The sequence below is a fragment of the Rousettus aegyptiacus genome, unplaced genomic scaffold (assembly GCF_014176215.1).
Source record: "Rousettus aegyptiacus isolate mRouAeg1 unplaced genomic scaffold, mRouAeg1.p scaffold_m13_p_1, whole genome shotgun sequence".
Taxonomy (NCBI): domain Eukaryota; kingdom Metazoa; phylum Chordata; class Mammalia; order Chiroptera; family Pteropodidae; genus Rousettus; species Rousettus aegyptiacus.
In genome coordinates this window covers 50,905,903-50,928,673 of record NW_023416284.1, presented here as the reverse complement: position 1 = coordinate 50,928,673, position 22,771 = coordinate 50,905,903, and the positions used below count along the sequence as shown (strand labels likewise).

The window sequence follows — 22,771 nt, the reverse complement described above, 5'->3', positions numbered from 1 at the left end:
AAAAGAAGGCTAGAATGATGGGAGCATGGTAAAGTTAAATGATGTAAGTAAGGTTAGAGGTCCAGAATCATGTACAGTCTTGCAGGACATATTAAGAGTTTTGATATTTAATCCTAACAACCTGGGAAGCCATAAGATAATTTTAAACAACGGTCACATAATTAGGCTTATGTTTTTAAAATATAATTCCAGTGGAAGTGTAGGGATTGAAGAGGAAGGGGGAACAAGAATAAAAGAACGGTCAAATGGCTATTGCAGAAGTTAAAGTGGTAAAGATGGCAGTTTAAAATAGGGTGGTGGTGGATAAAATTTTGAGAAATAGATAAGTTTGAGGCATATAAATTACCACTCTATTTAATGTTGTACTGGAGGTCCTTACCTATGTGAGAGGCAAGAAAAAGATTATATCTCTATATGAGGAAAGAAACATTGGATGTTAAAATTTTTAAAAATAACATTTACAATAGTATCAGGAAACAAAATATATAGAGCTAAGTCTAAAAAATTATGTGCAAGGTTTGCGTGATGGAAACTAAAACACACTGGTGACAAAAATTAAAGAAGATTTAAATAAATGGAGATACACCATGTTTATCGATTGGAAGACTCAATACACTTAAGTTGTCAATTCTTTCCAAACTGATCTACACATTCAATGCAATCCAATCAAAATTCTAGCATTTTTTTTTTGTAGAAACAGAAAGCTGATTCAAAAATATATAGGAGCAAAAAGCATATAAAGTATTAAAAATATATATATAAAGGAGCAAAAACCCTAGACTAATCAAAGCAATTTTATGAAAAAGAGCAAAGTTGGAGGTCTTATGTTGTCAAGACTTGCTGTAACCTATCAATATTATTATAGTGGCACGAGGGTAGACGAATATAAATAGAACAGAATAGAGTCCAGAAATAGATACACAGAGATCTGGTCAACTGATTTTTAACAAAATTACCAAAATAATTTAATGGAGACTGGAGAGCTTTTCCAACAAAGCATGATGAAAAAATTGGGAATCTATATTAAAAAAAAACAAGCCAATAAATTAACAAAAGAATGAAAACATAACCCATAGCACAATTAAAATTGAAATGGATCTTATAAAATCTAAACCTATAAGACTTCTGTAAGAAAACATAGGAGGAAATCTTCCTAGCCTTGGGTGAGGCAAGAATGTTTTAGACAGAATATACAAAAATTCGATTTCAAAGCTTGACTTTACTGAATTTAAAAACTGCTGCTGTTTGGAAGATATCGCTAAGAAAATGGAAAGGCAAGCCACAGACTAGAGTAAAATATCTTCAAAACACAAAGTTGATGAAAAACTTCTATCTAGAACCTAAGAACTCTTACAACTAAATGATGAGGCAATTCAAAGAAACTCTTCACCAAAGAATGAGATGTGAACAGCAAATAAACACATGAAAAGATTATCAACACCTTTAGTTATTAGAGAAATAAAAAATAATACCACAATGATATATCATTATACACTTAATCAAATGGCTAATGTTTTACTTTAAATATACAATGAAAAAGGGCTGGCAAGGATATGGAGCAAATGAAATTTTCCTATACTGCTGGTAGGAATCCATCATGATGCAAACACCTTGGAAAAACTCTTACTATAAGATCTAGTAATCCTTTCTCTTTTGTATTTACCTAAGAATAATGAAAACATCCATACAATGACCTGAATGGTTTCAGTGATTTTATTCATAATGGCCCCAAAGTGATAATAACTCAAATGATCATCAACTTGTGAATGCATAAATAATGCCAAGTTTATTAACATAATGGAATATCACACAGAAATGAAAAAGAATTAATTACTGATGAATACAACAACACAATTTCATCTGAAAACTACAAAGCTATAGGTACAGAAATCATATCAATGATTGCCAAGGGCTGGAGGTGGGAAAAGTGGACTAACTCTAAAGTAGCACCACAAAATTTTTTAAAGTGATGGAAATGCTCTATATTGTGATACTGTTGTGGATATACGACTGTATATATTTATTAAAACTCATTGAACTTTTAAAATGATAAATTTTATTGTATAAGTTGTACTTTAATAAACTTGATTTTTAAAAAGATTATTGCAGTAGTTTAAATGATAAAGATGGTGGCTTGAGCTAGGATGGTGGTAGATGATGGCAAGTAGTGGGTAAATCCAAGATGTATTTAGGACACAAAATCAACAAGAAGAGGTGAATAGATTGACACAGGAGGTGAGAGGAAGGGAGATGTATTCTCCCTCTTATGAAAAATACCACAGTAATTCTAAAATTATACTTGATTTGTTAAATACACTCTTTGTATCAGAATGAAAATTCTAAGGAATAAGGAGACAGCAGCGTGTCAGAGCAAGACATTACAAGTGGCAATGTTGGTCAAGTTCAAAATAGAGTCCCCACTCAACACTCTAATAAAAGCTAAGTCATTTAAAACTACAAATATATATAGAGAGATTAGGACAATTAAATAATCATTGTACTTGATAACTATGTACGGAGCATATAATCTGTGAAGGACACTCCATTAGACACTATGCAAAATGTAATTAAAAACCATATCATATTAGAGGAAAAGATATCTTGAAAAGAGAGTATGAAATGTGGCTTTTGCTCTGTATCTGAGTATTAATAATTACTGTGATCCTGGTTAAGACTTTAACTTATGAGTATACACATTTGTAAGATTTATCATTCCCTAATATCTCTTTTGACTTTATCCTTCTGATATATTGTGATAGGGTGGCCACTGGAACTTATAATATAATTTATTTAAATTTTATTTATGATTTAATTTGAAAACTACTTTTCATGCAAGCTCAGTTTTGGGGATGCAATTCCTTAAGGAGTTTCTAGTCTAATAGTGAACACAAGTAAGAAAACAGTATGACAAGACATGAAAGCAATCTTAATGAAATGGAGAGACAGATACAAATAAAATTTACCTTAAATCTCAAATAGATGTACGTTGTTCCTGTGAGTGAAATCCCTACCTCCGCCATTATACAGAGTATAATGTATATTACCAACAATATTAGGCTCACTCACAAAGCCCCGTTTTTGGAATGTATCCATATATATAATACATAATTATCAGGAAAAGTAATTTTTCTTTGTAAGATATGAGATAAGCAGCAAGCAGTCTTGGTAGGTTATCTTTATGTGCTACTACTTTCAGCTTACCCCTCTATAAACACTAAAAAGGCACTTCTGAAATCTAATCTCAAACGATAAATATTGCATTGTCCACATTTTCACCCATGCGTTACATGGCCATAGTTATTTACTTGTTTTATTAACAACAGATAAATCAAAGCCCTAAACTTTAATAAAATATACTTACACTTTGGTGTGCCTATGTCTAAAATCACAGAATTAGGTCATTAAATTTTTTGGATTGGGCATACACCTTAAAACAATTTGAGATTGTTTACTTACCTCTCACCTTGCCGACCTGCCAAGAATAATCATTTTAGGGGAAAAAAAAGTTTCCTGAAGTTGTAAAAACGCACAGAACCAAGGAAAACAGAGAAACTTTAATTGTAGCATGGTTTACCTGGCTTGAGATGAGCAAATGGAATTTCACCAGTGAGAAGTTCCCACAGACATAGAGCGTAGCTGAAGACATCGGCTTTGATGGTGTAGCGTGTACACTGTGTGAACACCTCAGGGGCCATCCAGCGGAGATTCTGTGTGTTGAGAAATATCCACAAGTCATTTAAGTGTTTAGTTCTTCTATTGTACGACAGTGTTCTTAGGATTCGTTAAGTGTTCTCCCAATATTCTCAAGTATATAAACATGAAATAATATCAATGCTGCTCTCAATTTGTGCAATAAATTGGCATGTTTATACATAAATGACATGTTTATGTTTACTATTGCTATTCAGTTTTTTAAAGGTTTTTTTTATCATTGGAAAATCATGAAATTCATAATTTTTCCAAATATATTGCAGCAATATTAATCATCAAGTTTCCCTGCCTCTTATAGATTGATGATCACAGCAGCAGCATTTTTAAATCTCTGAGCATCTTTCCCCCTAGAAGGCTTATAAGTTTCTGAAAAGCCAACCGTGGATTTACCCAGGAAATCTATGTTTCCCTGGGAGTAGGTCTACGTACTGTGTGAGGCACTTCCCTCCTTTAGATCTTCAAGTTGTAATTTAGAAAATCACTATATCAGACCCATAAATAATGCCCTCATGGCAAGAAAGGGCCTTCTGGGAGTGTCCAGAATATTTCTGTGAAGAAGATTTCTCCCTGGCAGGATCAAGTCTGTATTATCTTCTTTGTTTGCCCAGTCATGTTGTTTCTGAATGCTGTTTGCACAATATCCCAGTAAGAAAGCCCATACGAATGTTACAAGTTGCTCTGCACAAAGTTCTGTCCTCATGTTTAGATGGCATTATTTACATTCTTTTCTTCTGCAATTATGCATTTTTCAGATTTAAACATGATTCCATTCTGGAATGCAAATGCACAAATTTGGATTATTTGTTATTTAAAGAACAGTCCTACATTTTGAGTTTGATGAAAATTCTAGATCTGGGTCTACTGCTGATTATTTGGGCAGCTCTGAGTAAGTCTCTTAGGTTTCCTGGAATTTAGATTCTTCAAAGGCAAAACAGAAGGGGAAAACCCTTCTGGCTCTAAAACCCCATGGCTTCATAATCGTATCAATGAACTTAGCCAAACATCTTCTTTCTTTGTATTTCCACTGAAGGAAATCAGTAGTCTTTTATTAGTCTGAAATTCTGTATATAGTGCTAGCTGCTGGTAGTTCCTCTGAAGCGTCTACCTTATTCTGAAATCATGCATAATTATAGCTTTCCAAGAATATCTTTATTCTGATTATGGTGCTCACATGTAGTTCTTCCACATGAGCTTTCACATGCCAGATAGCCTCTACTTATATAGCAGATTATGTGTTCTGTCACGACACTGTAAGTGGGAGCAGGCATACAGTATGATCAATTTTTCACAGGGGGGTAATAGAGTAATTAGCAAATTTACATAAGGCCACATGACTGTAAGAAACACGATAGCCTTCAAAACAAATCTAGAGTAGGGCTGCGCTTGAAAACTGTGCTGTTGCCACTACAAAAGGATGTAACTTACTATTGGTGAAATCCAATTTGATTCCACTCAATGAAAGTTTGTTTAGTCAGAGTATCAACTGGCTGCATTTTAGAATCAACTGCAGGAACTTTTCAAAGATACAGGTACCCAAAATCAACCCTAGGCCAACAAAATAAGAATTTCTGGGAATTAGATTTAAGTAGTATGTTTTTAAGAAGTGTTCAAAGTGATTTACATGTGCCATCAGGGTTTATAACTGCTGATTTAGCTATCTCTATGTCCCATGTACTAGATGAGGACATACTCTTCCCACCGCCTTCACCTCATATCCTATCATTCTCTTTCTTGCCCACTCCACTCCAGTCAACCTACCCTTGAAGACACAAAGAGCTCTCCTGCCTCAGGGCCTTTGCACTTACCATTACCTTTGTCTACACTGCTCTTTCCCCCACGTGAATGACTCTTAAAGCAGGTCTCTTATCGAGTGTTTCCTTTCCCTCCTACACTATCTAAACAGCACACCCATTACTCTTTATTCATATATTCTGCTTTGTATTTCTTTATAACATTTATCACCACCTAATATATATTTTGTTAATTTGTTCAGGATCTATCTCCTTCTAGTAGAATATTAGCTCCATAGAAACAAGTACCTTACTTTGGTCACTGCAATATCCCCATTTCCTAAAAGAATGTCTGGCATCTAGTAGGTAGTCCATAAATATTTGTTGAACAAATGAATGAAATCTAACTGGAGAAATCAGCATGAATAATCCTACTTGGATAACAACAAGGTCCACGATGTGGTTTTTGCCTTCTTCTCTAACTCGATCTCTCACTTTCTCTTCCTCACACAGTACGTGCCAACAATGCCAAGCTTTTTGAAGTTCCCCCAGGAAGTCTGATATTTCTTATTCACTCCTGTGTCTTGTTCACGTTGCTGTTCACTTTGCCTGGCACCCACTTCTGTTTTCCCACATCTAACTGACTTCTATTCATCCCACCCGAGCTCCCATGATGCTTTGTTACATCTCATCACTGAACCTCCACACTGTTTTAAATGTATCGCCTCTTACTATGTTTTCCTCTCTAGAAAACGAGTTCCTTGAGATCAAGGACTAAGCTTTTATCTACGTTTTGCATTCTTGGCCCTTTGGACAATGCCTGACACATGATGGGCAGCCTTCAATAAATGTTGAATGAATGAGAGTGCAAACCAGCCACACAAAGTGCTACAAAAGCAAAGAGGGAAGAGTACATGGGGAGGAGGAGGAGGGGCTGGCAAGTTATGGGAGGAAAGGTAATTAAGGGGATGGCCACAGCTTGTGTGCCAGTACATAGGGAACTTGAGAGAACTCATCATAGGAGAGAAGGTCACAGAGGTGCCCCGAGGCAGATTGGGATGGGCAGGAGGCTACCAGGCAAAGGAATTTGGATTTTGGTTTGTGGGCAGTGGGCATTGCTGATGGTTTATAGGAGGAAGTAAACCGTTAGAACTGGAGCCCTAGGTAATGTTGCGAAAAAGGAACTGAAAGAGAGGACTGGAATCAGAAACCTATTGCAATTATCCAGAAAAGAAATGATGAGGACTTGAACTGAAGCAGTGGAAAATGAGAGGTTGGGATGAACTTTTTCTAAAAAAAGAAACACTTAGAAAATCAGAAAAAGTGATTGAGTAGTGTGTCCGTGGAAGCAAGAAAAGGAAGGAATAAAAAAATTACCCCAAGCTTGGGTAGTTAAATAACACAGGTTATGCAGAAAGAGAAGTGTACTTTCTTGGGAAGAAGGGGAAGTGAAGGAGAGGTTGGGTAATGAATTTAATTGTAGACTTTTTGCGTGTGCATTATGCTTGCTTCAGATGTTATAACTTACATTTTACTTAAACATTAATGTTTGACTGTACCACCTATTGACTTATAATGTTAAAGTGGAAAAATGAATCATTAACAGATGCTGATGAACTACAAATTTTATAGTTACCTATTAAATGTTAACTACACTACTTAACAAGGAGACCTAAATATGAAAGCCAATTATCCATGCCTGCCATGTACTTTTCAGTTATATTTGAAAAAATTCTGTATTATTTTATCTATTATTTCTCTGGTAGAGCCTTGAAATAGTTCTTTTGAGGATTTAGTGAAAATAAAAACATAAAACATAATCCTGCCCCGAGACAATGACATTTCGTTCATTTAAAGCTGCTCTCATCTCACTTCCTCTCATGCTGAGTTTACACATTTTAATTGTTTCATGATTATAGGGAACATAAGCAGCAGCAAACCCCAGGTTGTTTTGTCATGTTGTCTTCATCCAGCGACTGTAGAAATCTCGATTCTAAGAGAAATAGAAAAAAAATTCCTGTCACAGGAAATATCTTAAAACCAAGGTCAAAAATTACGGCTAAAATTTTAAAACCCTCAGAAAACTCTATCGTATTTAAATTCGCACTTCCTTTCTTTTAGCTGAGGATATTAAAAGGGGGAAAGTGAAAAAAAAAAGATATACTTTTAAATATCAAGGTCATAGTCATAGAAATGTGAATGACTTAGAGCAGTACAGCTGGTACAGTGAAATCTATTTTCATATTTGTCATACAATATTAGGCACAGACTAGGAAGGAAGAAAGAAAGTGATATCATTTGGGGTATTAGTCACGGAAATCTCACCTCCAAAATCTGCCACCACAGCATGTCCATCCTCATAGAGAAGAATATTATGACTGTAAAGAAAAGTAGACTTTGGGTAAACTTTATTTTCTAATCTGATTGGCCCCTCAAGGAAGAGAACAATAGTTACCACTGTTTACCCATAATCTAAATGAGTTTCAAGGGCTAATAGAGATCTCAGGCTAGTGACTCTATTTTCTTATTTTTGCTAATTCAAAAGGAATATTTAAAAATTGTGATCACTTTATATCTATCTTTGAAAGTATACAAAGTATCCTACTTTAGATAAATCCTCTAAAGTTGTCAAAAAGACTCATTAACTGAAGATCAGATTTTCAGCTCTTTGAAACTCGTTTACTAACACAATTGTGGTGACAGGCAAAGAATAAAAGGCATTTGCGGGCATATTAGAGTTAGAGCAGGAGAACCAGCTTGTAGGAACCCTAGGCACAAAGACAGTTCCGGGCAGGGCCTGACATGAAAAGGGCTCTTTAAGGAAAATGTCTTGGCCAATATGTTCTTGCTACAATCTCAAGACAAAGTAGTGTTTTTAAGGCCTGTGAGATGAGACTAGCTAAATCACTCTTGAAGGGCCTGGGGAAGAAACTGTTTAAACATCATTAAAGTCTCCTTTCCAATCCAGATGTCAAGATAAATTAAGAACATCCTTTTCAAGAACTAAATCAAGGCTGGGACAATCCAAAGAGAGGTCATTTCCCCCACATACTAGTAAACTGAGTTGTGGCTATCTCACAAGCAAGCCTATCATGACCCAGGATTGTCTTCCAGTGCTTCTTATTGAATACCTTTCTTAAGTACAGTACAGGGAACATAGTCGATAATATTGTAATAACTCTGTATGCTATTGGGTGGGTATTAGACTTATCGAGGGGATTACTTTGTGAGTTGTATAAATAACTGAACACCATGCTATACACCTGAAACTAACATAATATTGAATGTCAACCGTAATTGAAAAAAATTTCTTTTAAAGAAAAATGAGTCATTACAGTACTAGGAGATCACCTAGTGCATTTCTTTTAGTGCATATAAACTATACTATATTTATGTATCTGCTCTATCCTTAATAGTTTTGCTTTATAATCAAAATAAGAAAAATATATTTTCTAGTGTTAAATGAGTCAAGTACGATAATATGAATATTATATAAGTGTTTTCTGGTACTGACAAGCTTTATAAAAAAGTTACTTTTAGACTTCCATTATTAACAAATTTAACTTTTGTTATATATTTAATCCTTTTTTTATCTACCCAAAATCTAGAATGTGTTCAAGATCATTTTGCTTGTGAGAGCACAGTGTGGTAGTAATCTAGGATGTCAAAACAAAACCTCCCAAGATGCTGTTTTAACTACAAATGACCAATTTTACATGTGATAAGAATCACTCTATCATGACAAAGACTCTGCAGCATCAAGAGTGCTCTAAAAGTTCAAATGCAAGGAGAAAAATGCATCTAAATGCTTTACCACTGAATTTCCTGAAGAACTCAGGGTAGTTTTCATATCATAATCCCTTAATATTTACATTTCATAGATATCTTTAAAACACATAATGGGCTGGATTCACTAATCATATTAAATGATCATATGTAAACATCCTGTCCATTGTTTTATTTTAAATTCCAATTAGTGATCTAGAACTATGAATATCAGCACAATCTCAATCTATAAAATAGATGTACAAATGGAACTGCTGTAGTTAAACATAGAGAAAGACTTTCAGAACTCCTACTTAACTCTCATCTTTTCCAAAACATCAGTCATCGAGGCAGTAGCTTAGAACTATGGATCTAGAGAAGCCCCCAATTAAGTTATACCTCTAAGGAATATTTTGTTTATTCATGTGTTTATTTAAATTTCTTCCAAAGTAAATATTTTATATTACTAAGAATGATTATACCAGCTAGCTGAAGTTGGGGGTAGACTGGTTAGCAATATTTTATTCTGTTAGAGAAACTTAAGGTTATTAGGTCACTGGGCTACCCAGAACATTATGGTATGAGAGGCAGCAAATCTCCAGATGCAGGAATTATGTTCATTTCTGTATCTCTAGGATTTTTAGCACACTGCCTATTACATAGGAGTATTCAACATACATTGTTGAACTAATAAATTAATTTAAAAAACATGAAAATACAGTCATGAGATTGGAATGATAAAGATTACCCTTTATTAGTTAATATTTATATTAGTATTAGTCAGCAAGTACTTACAGAATACCACTCATCAATCTATAAATAACTATTTAAATTCTATAAATCTACAATTGAAAGAGGCCTTAGAACTAACCTAATTGTACCCTTTTAGTTTCCAAAGGAGTCATCTAAAGCTCAGGGAATCTTAGTGTATCAACAAAGGTTATATAAGCAGCTAGTATCAGTGAATATCTAGAATCCAGTTCAAGTAGGCCACCATCTTATATCTTAGAACAGTGTCTGGCAAATAGTAAGTGATCAATTAATTTTATGAAACATTCTTGTGTCTTTCCCCAAAGCATTTTTATTTTCTCACAACATCAAGATACTCTGAAAGAAGCAAAGTGATGGAAGTTACAGATTTCATCTTTAAGGAACTTATAATCAGCTGATGAAAATGAAGATGAATGTGGGTAATATTAGAATTCAAAGAAAACAGTGTATATTTAAAAGTAGCTTTAAAGTGGGCCTTGAGGGACAGCCAGCAAGTGTATAAATATTGGCCGAGAACTGATCATGTTCCAGGAAATTTTCTATATACTGATATACAGTGGTGAACAAGACAGGCAAAGAGCTGTGAGCTTATGTTGTAGTGAGGAGGAAATGAGGCAGGGACAAAGGGGAAACAAAGTCCAGGTTGGGGAAGATCTTGGTAGAGGCCAAAAGATGGAAGTTTGTGTAGTCTGTAATAGGAATTACAAGAAAGATGTGTTTACTGTATTGGAGAGGACATGCTGGAGAATAATGGGGAAGGGAGGAATTGAGTGGAGGGGGATGAATTAGAAGGGAATTTGAAGGCCAGAGAGGGAATTCCTGGCATAATACAAGGAGCTAGCAGGTTTTTATGCATAGGGTGCAATGCTCTGAAAGTAGAAAGACCAGTGTAATAATTTTAGAATCCAGATACCAAAAAACTAAAGTAAGAATGTAGAGTACAAAACAAACAAACAAAAATCGATAGGATGAATCCATCAAAATATCTAAAAGAAGTGTCTAAATCCTGGGACAGCTTTCATCCAGAGTATAAAAGGAAACAAACAAACAAACAAGGGTCGCTGTCAAGTTTCCTGGTTTGGAGTTCTTAAGTACAAAGCAATAATATATCCAATTACAAAAGATTGTCTTACCAAAAGTCCTGTTAGTTTCTACGAAAAGAATAGTGGCCGACTTGGGAGGCTGAAGAACTTGACTAAAGTTAGTGTCATACTCGGCAAGATTGGCTTTGCCGGGTAAATAACTATGATTTTTATCAAACTGAAATAACATTCAAAGTGAAATCTGATGTCCTAAACAAATAAAAGCAGATGAAACAAAACAAAGGATGCAGTGACAATTTAGGAACACTGGACAATGTGAGTTCCTAGCGGCAATGGGGCCAATGCCAACAAATGTCAAAGAGGATGCTATGAAAATAACACTTCAGAATGAGAGAGCCCTTTGGGAAGTGCTGGAACAAAAGAAAATTTTCTATTCGGTTCAAGGTAGTCTTTTGGACTTGCCCACTCCTTTTCTAACCACTCAATAACAAAGAAAACTAATTTTTAGAACTACCTCTAAGATTCATTCATTCCTTTTTTTTTTTTTTTCCAATTAATGTTAAGCCATACTTCTTTTGTAGTGAAATAAATGGAGGAGGACAGGTAAGGGTGAAGCTGGTAATGGATGACAGCAACAAGGTCATCTGAAGGGTCATCAGCATTAGTGTTGAGGGTATTTAGGAAAGGGGACAAGCTTGGAGCCGAAATCAGCTAGGATAATAGGAGTGGCACAATTCTTATTAGTGACAAGTTTAAGAGTTTAATGCTGAGATATGTCATAAACTGCTAGTTTTGTGAAGAGTGAGAAATTAAAATTGTGGGAGTGACAGGGCAATAACAGAGTAGGTGGCAGTAAAGATAGAGGGAATAAACATTGTGTGACAGCCTCCTGTGGGCAGGCACTGGCACTTTCCAGATTTTTCCATTCCTCGTGAACTCCCTACATGGTTGGCAATAGAATATCAAGTCTATGGATGGATAATTGCAGTTCAGAGTGGTTATATCAGATGACCAGTATCACACAGCTAGTAAAAGGTGAAGTCGGCGTTCAAATTTCATTCTCCAAAGTCTGCCCATCTTTAGCAGAAGCTGACTCCAACATCATCCAGTTAGGCCCTGAGGATCCAGGAGTGCTCCTGCTAGATGTCTAGACAAAAATTCCAGAAATACGGCTTGGGTGAAGAAAGGCCTACCGGCTATTGCCCGAAATACCTATTTATGTTCAATGTACGACTGTAAGATAATGAGACTGAAGTCAATAAGCTACATAGAAACTAATCTAATACCTCTGTACCACAGAGACACAGCTGGTGAAGACTAATCTCCTTCCTTACCAGAGTATGGTTGATATGTCATTTGTAGGTAAATGAAGCACAGTTGGTATGAACAGGGAACTTGCGATCTGACCTGGGAAGGAAGTCAGGCACATGAAGGGTGGCAGTGCCATGGAGGCTATCCTCAGGATCAGAAGAGAGAAATAAAAAAAAAAAAAGGTAATGGGCCTTCTGAGACTTTTTCTCCCTCCGGAAGAACAGCATTTTATCTGTTTGCTTTTGTATAAAATTTTGGGGAGAGGTGGTCTTCTGTTACATGTAACACTTTCCGGAGCATTTCATGCATATAACATTTGGTGGAAGCAGCCCTGTGAATCAGATCCTTTTGATTTGAATTTGATAGATGAGCAAACCTGTCAGCAATTGGTGGAGCTAGCTCCTTAGCCCAAGTCTTACCATCCGGGAAGAAGGAATCAAAGAGAAGCAAGGGGCAGGAGATGAGAAGAGATAGCTTATACTGAAGGAAGGAGAAAAATGGTGAACAGATACTGTAATACACAAATATGTACGCATAAATTGTGCACATACACACACACTTGTCTTCTAAAAAACTTTCCAGAAACACTGTTGAGGGTGAATGCCATCGAGGAAGGCTCTCCAGGGAGCAGTGAGTAATGGTAAAACTATTTTATTATAGGAAGTTAAATAGATGGAGGTCAAAAAGTCCTTACTACTTACAGTGATTTTTGGCATTTTCCGAATTTAACATTTTGATTTATTCTGCGTAGGTTTTGAAAGTCTGTGAGATGTGCTAATTTGTAATTTTCTTATGTCAAATGAGGCTTAAACACCTTACTCAGAAGCAAGTTGCTTGGCTGAGTGTGCAAAGTCAACCTTGCAACAATAGCAGCTCGAAGGACTTTAACGTTGCCTTTGGTCATCCTGTGTTAGTGGAGAAATGATATGCTAGAATGGTGCTGGCCAGTGTGGGGATCTGCACAGGTTTACGCTTCCTGCTGTGAAGGCTCAGTTCTGCGTTAGAACCTATAGTGTCTGCCTTTCCAAGAGACTACAGTCTGACTGGGAATAAAATGCAAACTAAAAGGAAGAAACATTATCATATACAAGCTAGAATTTAAAGTGATTTTCACTGCAGACCTAGAAAAGGATACAGTGAATGTAAGAATTAATTCTGGAAAAAAAAAAAAAAGATCATGAATGAAGTAGAAGAAAGGATCTTAAGCAATAGGAGGGACAGGAGGTAGCTTGTAGGACAAAAACATAGAGTTAGAATACTTGTTTTTTGCTGTTACTTGTCCTGGAAAAATTATAATACTTTAACTTTTTGAGTTTTCCTTTTTCATCTTTGAAAATTACGACAGGAATGAAGGAAATTAAAAGACATATGCATGGAATTTTGTGAACTACTACTAAATAAGTATCGGTTATTATTAATACATATGAGACTTACTTTACAGTATGTTCATATAACTTAAAGGGAAATGCACTTTCTAAACTATAAACCTCACTCTTAGACCTAGAAAATCTCTTCCATTCCCATTGTCTCATTTAAAAAAAAACTACTGCTGCTTTGATTGAATGACTGCATTTCACCTAACGGAGTCTTTGTTCCCCTGACTGCGTTGATACTGCAGTATTTGGACTTGGCTCCAGCTTTGTCTTTTATCATGAAGCAAATGATTTAGGTCAATTGTTTATGTAACAGAACGGAGTATTTATCTCTTTGAAGTGTCTGTCCCTTACAGATCACTCCACAATAAAGTTCTTTTAACTTTAACAATGCATGCACTTAGCAGAATACAAAATATAACCGAGGGCAAGATTTACTTCATCCAAATTAAGCAATGCAAATACAATACATGCACTGACCTTCAGGTCTTTCTCCCATAGTAACAGTTCACCTTCAGAAAAGAATAAGCCTTCTTCAATGTGGGGTATGTGAGTTTGTGTGTGTGTGTGTGTGTCTTAAGTGTTTTCTCCAGTTCTCTTTTAAACAAAAGAGAATGGAAGTTAAATGCTGCTGGTTCCTTGGTATAAAAGAAAATTTTTTCCATCCTCGGAACTGAATTAATTTAATGAAGTCATTATGTAAGCATCATGAGTCTTTTCATTTTAATTGCCTGTATTGAAAATTTACCTAAAGTACTCAAATAATTCATAATCAGTTGGTTATGAACTATAGTCCAATACTAATTGTCACTATTAATCAGTTTGGCCTGATTATTAGACCATTTTCCAATTCTGACTTTCTTCCAGAGCTAGACTGAAGTTCACGGTGGCCTTAGAAGAACCAAGGTGACTTGCTCCTCTCACTCTGCTACCATTAAGATCGTTTTTCCTTTAAGAAAAAAAGCATAAATATTCATTTTTTTCTGAATTATAGAGCCACGTAATTGCCTATGTCAGTTGCTACTAATAAACAATAGTTTAAGGTCACCGTGGCCAACCTCTCAGTGTCCTTATTCAAACAGATGACAGTCCTAGAAATGTAAACCTAATAGCAACCGTAGTGCTTCCAGTCTTCCTATAAGGCACTGGTTTCTGATATATGCCTGGAGGTAATTAACTTACATGATTAAAGACACATGGCTATCGACATGCCTGGAAGCATTCCAAGGGTTAAATCAGTAGAAGCAATTAGGCTTCATTTTCAGTCTCATCACGCTGTGAAAGTCATTAGTTTACAAACACATCTGTCTGACAAGCAATCATTCAGACCTTATGCTGAAGAGTCGGGGATCTGCCTGCCACCACATTTTGCCCGAGTTGCTACGTGATGCTCCAGCACTCTGCTCATGCTACAGGCTTCTCCTTTGGGAGTACCACCTTCTTGACCTTCAGCACATGTCTCTCCTCTTGAACCAGCCTTGAAAACTCTTTCTGAACCTTTGCCCCATACCCTGACTGCTTCCAATTGTTTCAGATGTAATGGAAGGTGTTAGTTAGACCTTCAAAATGCAGTGCAATTCACATCTACTTGCTCTGGAGATTTGTACTCTTTCCCTAAAAAACTCCAAATCTTCTAGATCGGCTCCTCATGGACATAAATATATTCTCATAGTCTCTCTTTTGGTATCTTTCTGCCTCTATTTTACCTTTCTATCTCTGCTTCTTACACCATTAATAACAAAAACTAATCAAAAAATCATTATCTTCATGGGGGTAACTGCTGGAGGAGCTGGGTTTGAGCCTCAGATAATGGAGCGAGCACGTTTGGGTTCATAGACTTCATCGATATTTCCTTATTATAGATGTTATGTGGTGATTGGACCCTCAGCAACCACTTGAGGGTCCCTCACAATCAGGGCTGCATACGGAAACCTGGTAACAATTGTACAGTAACGTTGGAAATCATATACTTTGCCTGAGAACCAAATGTAGCCTCTACTTATATTCTTGACACCTCCTTTGTACCTTGGGGCTCACCATAAACTATTCCAGGACTTCTATGACAACCAGAGGACTTTATTGTTTTTCTGAAAGAAAAGTGAAGCGTGTGGAACTCTATATTTTAAATTTTATTTCATCAGGGCACCCCTCCTTGCCAAAAGCTAGTGAAGCCCAAGCCTAGATTTCCCTATTCATCCCTTTGAAGGTACTTCTTCACTAAAAATAAGATCTATAATTTTATTTTTGCACGCTTCCAGAAAGCAACCCAAGTTTGCTTCATACAGATTGACTTGAGATAACTCATATTTACACCTGGTTCTTCAGAAAAGGCTTGCAGGGAAAGAGCCATGTTGTCAGTACAATAGCATCCCAAACCCATTCAAGAACAGCAATATACAGATCTTGAACATAATCTAGGTAAGAGAGAAGGAATTTACCAAAGGCCCATATTATGAACTTCTAAACACTGAAAGCCTAATTTCAGGGAACTCTGGAAGCCATGGAAACAGAGAACTAGAGAACTCCAGTAAATGCGAAGGATTGCAGAACCTCGACTTATTCCTAAAACAAACTTCAGTCTGTCAGCAGATGTATATTTGAAGGCTTACCTCTAAAGCTACTGGATTTGTCCCACTGCCAGTGGGATTGAAGAGGTGGATTATAAGATTTGTATTGTGGTTAAACTCATTTATTGAGGGTAATGTGAAAAAACTTCACACTCTTCACTTACTATTTGCTCAGCACCATTAAATGCAAGTGCAAGAGCGATAATGACTGACTAAATTTCACCACACACACACTATTGATTGTGAGGTTTCAACGAATTAATGCCCTAGAATAAACAAGCAAGTATAATTGACATTTCTATGGCTACGGTTATTGTTTATCTTTCCTAGCAGGGTATAATCTTATGAGGAACCTTAGGTGTTCAAACTGCAAAATGGAACAATTTTGAATGCTGAAGATAATATCATAGAAGACGATAGCTATGCACTCATTATATGTGAATTGTTTTATATTAATTTAAAATGGAGAAAGAGAAGAAAGATATTGGAAAAGATCATATGGATTTTATTTTCTTTATGGGGTCTAACATTTTTCTCATGTCTTGGGACCATGGATAAACACAGGGTTTTCACTTCAGACTATCGGTTTTAAAACCTATATTTGGGGGTCACAGGATGACAGTGTGGGGAAATTTCTTCTACAAAGAACACAGTCACAACTTTAAGGAATGAAGGAAATGACAAAGATATGTGATATCCAAATATGGAAAAGTAATAGCTAACTAGTCAGATTACTAAAACAAAGTCACAAAACTAAAAGCATCAAAGAAGTTTCCAAGTTTTACTCTTCCACTAGCACCTAAATGTTGCTTTCTAGTAATTTTTCTGAACATTGACTTTTTTAAAAATACTAAAAATTCCACTTTGTAGGTAAGCCCTGAAATGCATTGGAAATTTACATGTGATGAGAGCACATGAGTCTCCCAAAACAAAACACCAACAGGAAAATAATATGAATGTCTATGAAGCAGAAACTTGGGGGACTTAGATAAATGAGAAATGTAGAAAGCAATATTTTAGAGTTGGAAGGGATATTAGAAATTTTTAACTTATCTTTTTAAAAGGAAAAATTTTAAGAACTTTATATTTTGCCAAGGTCACCTAATGGGGCTCCTGACCAATAACTGTTCTTTTTTCTTGCATCACTTACAACCTTTTCCTTAATTTCTGAGGTTCCAAGTGTGTCTCCAGCCCCTGTTAAGTGTGGAGATACAGGTGATAAGGGTGCCAACTACTTGTACCGAAACATGTCATAGGACTCTTCTCATTCACGTTTAAGAAACCAGATCCTATACTAACTCTTTGGCAATGTGTCATGGGCCTTCTGAGCATCCATTTAATACTCAGATATAAGAGGTCTCTGGTAATCTTCTATCTCTGCATAATAGAATTAAACACTAGACACTAATGGGGAAAAAAGAAACAGGGACAGAGAGAGGAGAGAGTAAGAGAAGAAATATACAGAAAACAAATAAGAGCAGAGAAATTCAGTGAATTAGTCGCGGCAGACACCACTGATATCTTGTGTGCCGAGTTTCTTGTTTAAAGACCCAGAAGTACATGTACGTGTGTTGAGCAGAGGAGGCTGAGCTTAAAAATAACAGCTGAGAGGAGAGCTGAGCTTTAATGACAAAAAAGGAGTTTTCCCGCATTAAGCAGAGCAGCCTCAGACTTGGGTAACTCCAGGAGAGCAGGGGAGGCAGCAGCTCTATCTCTGACAAGCAGAGGCTGTGCTCCTGCCGAGTTCGACCTCTAAGGAGTGTCCCCTTCTAACCTCTCAGAATGAGCTACAAATGAATGTTTAAAAAAAGTATGTCTTCAGGGGAATTTGTTTGCAGCGCTTTCAGAAGCAGGGATTTGTAGGTAACTTAGGACAGGAAACCTACTGGACTAATCTGAAGCTCCAGCTTTTACTATGCTACCTCCATTCCCCTTCAGTGAGCACAGAGCGACTAAATGCCCACATCTCTGCAAAAGGACAGGTTAAAAATGTACTTAGCCCCACATGCCTTTCATCAAGGACACTTTGAAAATTCAAAGAAACGAATGAGTCTATTTTTAAAAAATTCACTGAACCATTCAGCATCTCTTCAGTTGCTAAGAGAAGCTGTTGGTTTTTTTCAAGACAGTAGATAGTCTATCCCCGTGGGATAGAAGTATTAGTCACAGAAATGTAAGTTATCAACCATGACAGTTTAGGGCTATTTTAGTTCTAACACTTTGTCAATGCTGTGTGACTATCCCCACAGTATCCCCTGGCTTCTTTCTCCCTCTCTCCCTTCCTTTGTTCATGCTGTTTCTTGTAAATTCGAATTCACTTCTAACATTTCCTCTAAATAAATATCCCTAATTTTCAACATCTCAACCAGTGATTTCTTCTTATCTTAGTTTTGACAGTGCTTGTCCCCAATAAGATGATAAGCTCCACAGGAATAAGACCAATGAGCCGGTGAAACTATTGGCGATCAATAAACATTTATTGAATTAAAATTTCTTCTCAACACTAGCAGAGTAAAGGACAAGAAAGAATGGAAATGATGGGGATATTTTATAGGGTGGTTATATTCAGCAGTAACTTTTCCTAAATCCCATAGAATTGAATTTTGCAGTTACTCAGAACAAATTGTTATTTGATATTTCCTATAAAGATCCAACTTTGTGACTCAAAATAAACTCTTTGAGACTTAAGACCTTAATTTTCCCTGTTTTAGTTTTACTCCAAAAAAACTCTTATCTGTCGGCTTCCTATGTAACCAGCATTTACCCAGCAAACATTTGGTTATTATTTATTGACATCTACTGCACTGCTGAATATTGTGCAGGACACAGAAAAAGTTTTAGAACAAACCCACCTTTCCACTAAAGATAACAAAATGAGCTGAATAAACACTCCTTACTCTACCCTTTCATTCGCTGACTACCACACATAAGCCAGGCCGTTCTGCCTGAAGCTTGATTAACCTCATTTACTCCTCACCCCCATGCTCATCCCGACCACCGAAGTCTCAACCCTGCTTCAAGAATGAGCTTGGGTCTTGCTTCCTTTTTGAAACATTATCCAAATATTCTAGCCTATGCCAATGACTTTGAGACCGAATGCCTATAACACCATTTTCAGTTCCATATATTTGGTACTCTGTATATGCCCTCTTTTCTTATTTTTTCTTTTTTTATATATCTCTTTCCCCAAATAGATTAAAACTGTTCTTAAACACTTGTTTATCTCTGTCACATAGGACTTGGCACATTACAGCAGCTCAAGAAACATGGTTGTGAATAATCAATTTAGCTACCAATATGACCTCCTGCATTTTTCGAAGTAACTCTCTCTCTGGACAACATTCTATTTCTCTCTTCTTCTTTATAGTCAATATTCTTGAAGGGTTTTCTTACACTTATTTCTTCTACTTCTTTATTGATCATCCCCTCTTCAACCCACTAGTTTCACTTTTTCCTACCACTTTAATAAACCTTTCCAATGTGACTTCCTGTGCTGCTAAATGTAATGAACTCTTTAGTTCTTGTACCATAAATATCCTGAGCCCTCTTATTTTTTGACCAAAGCTTGTTTCTCTTATTGCGTGAGATCACCATGAATCGAGCTATTCAAATAAAAACCAGGGAATCTTTGATTCTTTTCTATCCTTCACCCCCCTAATAAAGTCAGTTACCATGTCCTATTGATTCTACTTTTCTAATATGGTCTATATTTATCCAGTTATGCTTTCTACATATTAAACACTTATCCCTTTTAGACAAGCCAATAATCTAAAAATATGTTTGTTACTATCCCATTTGTACAAAAGAACTACTTATAGGAGATCTTTTTTTCGAGGTGCTGGGTATTAAGTAATAATAGGTAACACACATATCATTATGTGTTAGGCATAGATCTAAGCAATATGTTAACCAATTTAATTGTCACATGATTCAATCAAGTGGATATAATTATTACATCATTTTAAAAATAAATTGAATAGCAGAAAGGTTAAGTAACTTCTCAAGGTAACACAGGTAGGTACTTTGAATTCCTCCTCTTATATATTCTCTGTAGTAGCCTTATATGGTGGTAATAATAGTTCATCTTACGGCTGAAGAATTGAGGGTGAGAAACTTAAAATAATTTTCCTAAGGCCACACATTTGGTAAAAGTATCAGAATTATGATTAGAATCCACATCTAGTTGGCCTAAAAATTCATTTATTTTCCTACACACCTGCTTTGACAGGGACACAGAGAATGGTTTAAGAAAAATTAAATTAAAAAGTATGGCCAAAATTTATAATCTGCCACATTCATTTAGAAACATTTACTTTGAATGTTTTAATGGAAGCAAAGAGGATGAGTATTAAAATAGTGAAGTCAAAGAAAGTAAGTTTAACAAAGGACAAAAATGATGACTAAGGAGAAAAAGATGAACACAGGGAAGAAAAAGGGATCAAATGAAGGGGAGGTGAGGTGTGGGAGTGGTGAAGAGTGGCTGTGGGGGTAAGAGTGGTGGTGTTGGAAGGGACTGATGGCATCTGAAGGAGGAGTTCGGCCGAAATGTGAAAGGATGAATTGCCTTGATAGTGTTTAGAAAATCTAATGAGAATGTGTTAATAGAAAATGTGATATGTGACTAAATAGTTCAACAACATGCATATTTCATGATGTTGGCTTTATGTGACTTAGTTATCCATTAATCTACCTGCTGAAACAAAGCCAAAAGGTACCCAGTGATTTTATTCATTTACTAACAGCTACCCAGACTTTGTATGCAGCCTGAAGTGACAATTAGTATTTTAAGGACGTCTACAAACTATCCAGCATGTTGTAGATACTTTGTATTCTACACTTACCCAGCATTGCAGAACATTTTATTCCTAAAGAATTTAGTTTTCGTTTTATTTCTTTTTTGTTTTTGATTTGTGCACAGCTCTTCTATTTAACTCTACGATGATGGAAACACCAGTCTCATTTATAAATGTTACCCACACATCTCATATAGTCGAGGAAACAAATGAAAACATTAACTTGAGGGTCTGATCTCCAGGAGGTGATAATTTGGAGAGCCCCCAAACTCAGGCCCTTGAAGACTGGTTAGAGAGCACTGTGGGATGTAGAATAAGTAAGAGATTGAGAATCGAAGTATTTGTGTTCAAATATCGGCTCTGCCATTTAACAAACTGAGTAACTTCGGGAAAGAAATTAATTTACTAAGCTTCAAATTTTTCTTTTTCAGCACTGTGAGTTTTTTTTTTAAATAAAGATTAAATAAATACTTGTGAAAATTTCATGAGTAGAAGCCTGACACATAGTGTTTCCTCAATAAAGAAAGAAAGAAAATGAAATGCCAGCCTTAGAGAATTAATTAGTTGATTTCTCATAAGAAGGAACAAAGATAACTCAAACAAATATATGATACATTCCTCACAGAATAATAAAATGTGTACATATAGCTTCACTTTATGATGTGTTTAAGGATGTGTGAACATTCTCAAACAGAGTAAAAGAACAAATAAATATGTAAAAATCACTTTAAGGCATTAGATCATTTAGAAGATATGCTAATACTTTATGGTTCCAAAGATTATTAGTGATTCCATATCTTAAAAGGGTTAGTTTAGCCCCCAGAATTTAAAATGCTCTTTCTCAGGAGAAGTAGGTTTCTGAGAAGAAGCAATAAAACTGACTAAATTAAAAAGCAAAGAAATCTGAGCTCTTGTTTCCCCCCCGACTTGCATGGTTACTCTTGGTCTTTCAGATTTTGTTGCACTGGGCAAGAAGCTTTCAGAAGGTTGTTAAATGGAGTCTGGTGATCAGGAAGACATTCAGTTTAAAAGTGTAACGGTGGTAATCTACACAGTGGTCCTGAGAAGGCCCGCCTCTGTGACATGACTTACGTCTTTACTCCTGCTGGCTTCTCAGATGATGTCAGTCCTCTTATCCTTAACAATCAGTCACTTTTCCTTGTAAGGTTCTACTAATTTCCTCATGTTACAATCATTGTTCTTTCTAGTTTAAACTCTTATGGCTATAGTGTAGTAGAAAGAACAGTAGATTAAAAAACAAACAAACAAACAAACAAACAAGACTTAGATTCTAGTTCAGGTCTGCAAATAAAGTTTTTTAAAAAATTATTCAAATTATTTATGTGAGCTGAAATTCTCTTATCCTTGAGAACTATCTTGTCAAGTTATTGTGAGGATTACATAGTAAGTCTGTCTGACCTTAGGAATTTGCAAAACACTATATAAATATAACCATCATTTATGTGCTGCATCCTCCACTAAGCACCTTAAAAGCATGAACCATCCTTTAATGTCTTTGAATATTCAGGGATTAGAAGTTGATAAAGTTTTTGTTTTTTAGACACTACATTCAGTAGATATTATTCATGCTGTGTTGTGAGGTTGGCAAATGTCAGGAAGTGTCTTCAAACTCCATAAGAACTCTTAAGAAAATACCAGTAATTTCTCTCGCATCTAGAAAGTAATGGGTAACTAACTGATGATGAC

The 22,771-nt window shown here is 35.9% G+C and overlaps 1 protein-coding gene across 7 annotated transcripts in view; it reads right to left on the bottom strand.

Moving 5' to 3' along the window:
* Positions 1-22,771, bottom strand: part of LOC107511005 (serine/threonine-protein kinase TNNI3K) — a 256,099-nt gene that overhangs the window by 81,487 nt on the left and 151,841 nt on the right. For all 7 annotated transcript variants that reach the window (XM_016145058.2, XM_016145065.2, XM_016145059.2 and 4 more), the window contains 3 exons: positions 7,767-7,819; positions 7,382-7,434; positions 3,575-3,707 (listed from right to left, as the gene is read on the bottom strand). In XM_016145058.2, the coding sequence (XP_016000544.2) occupies positions 3,575-3,707; positions 7,382-7,434; positions 7,767-7,819 (239 nt within the window). The remainder of the gene's footprint in view (positions 1-3,574; positions 3,708-7,381; positions 7,435-7,766; positions 7,820-22,771) is intronic.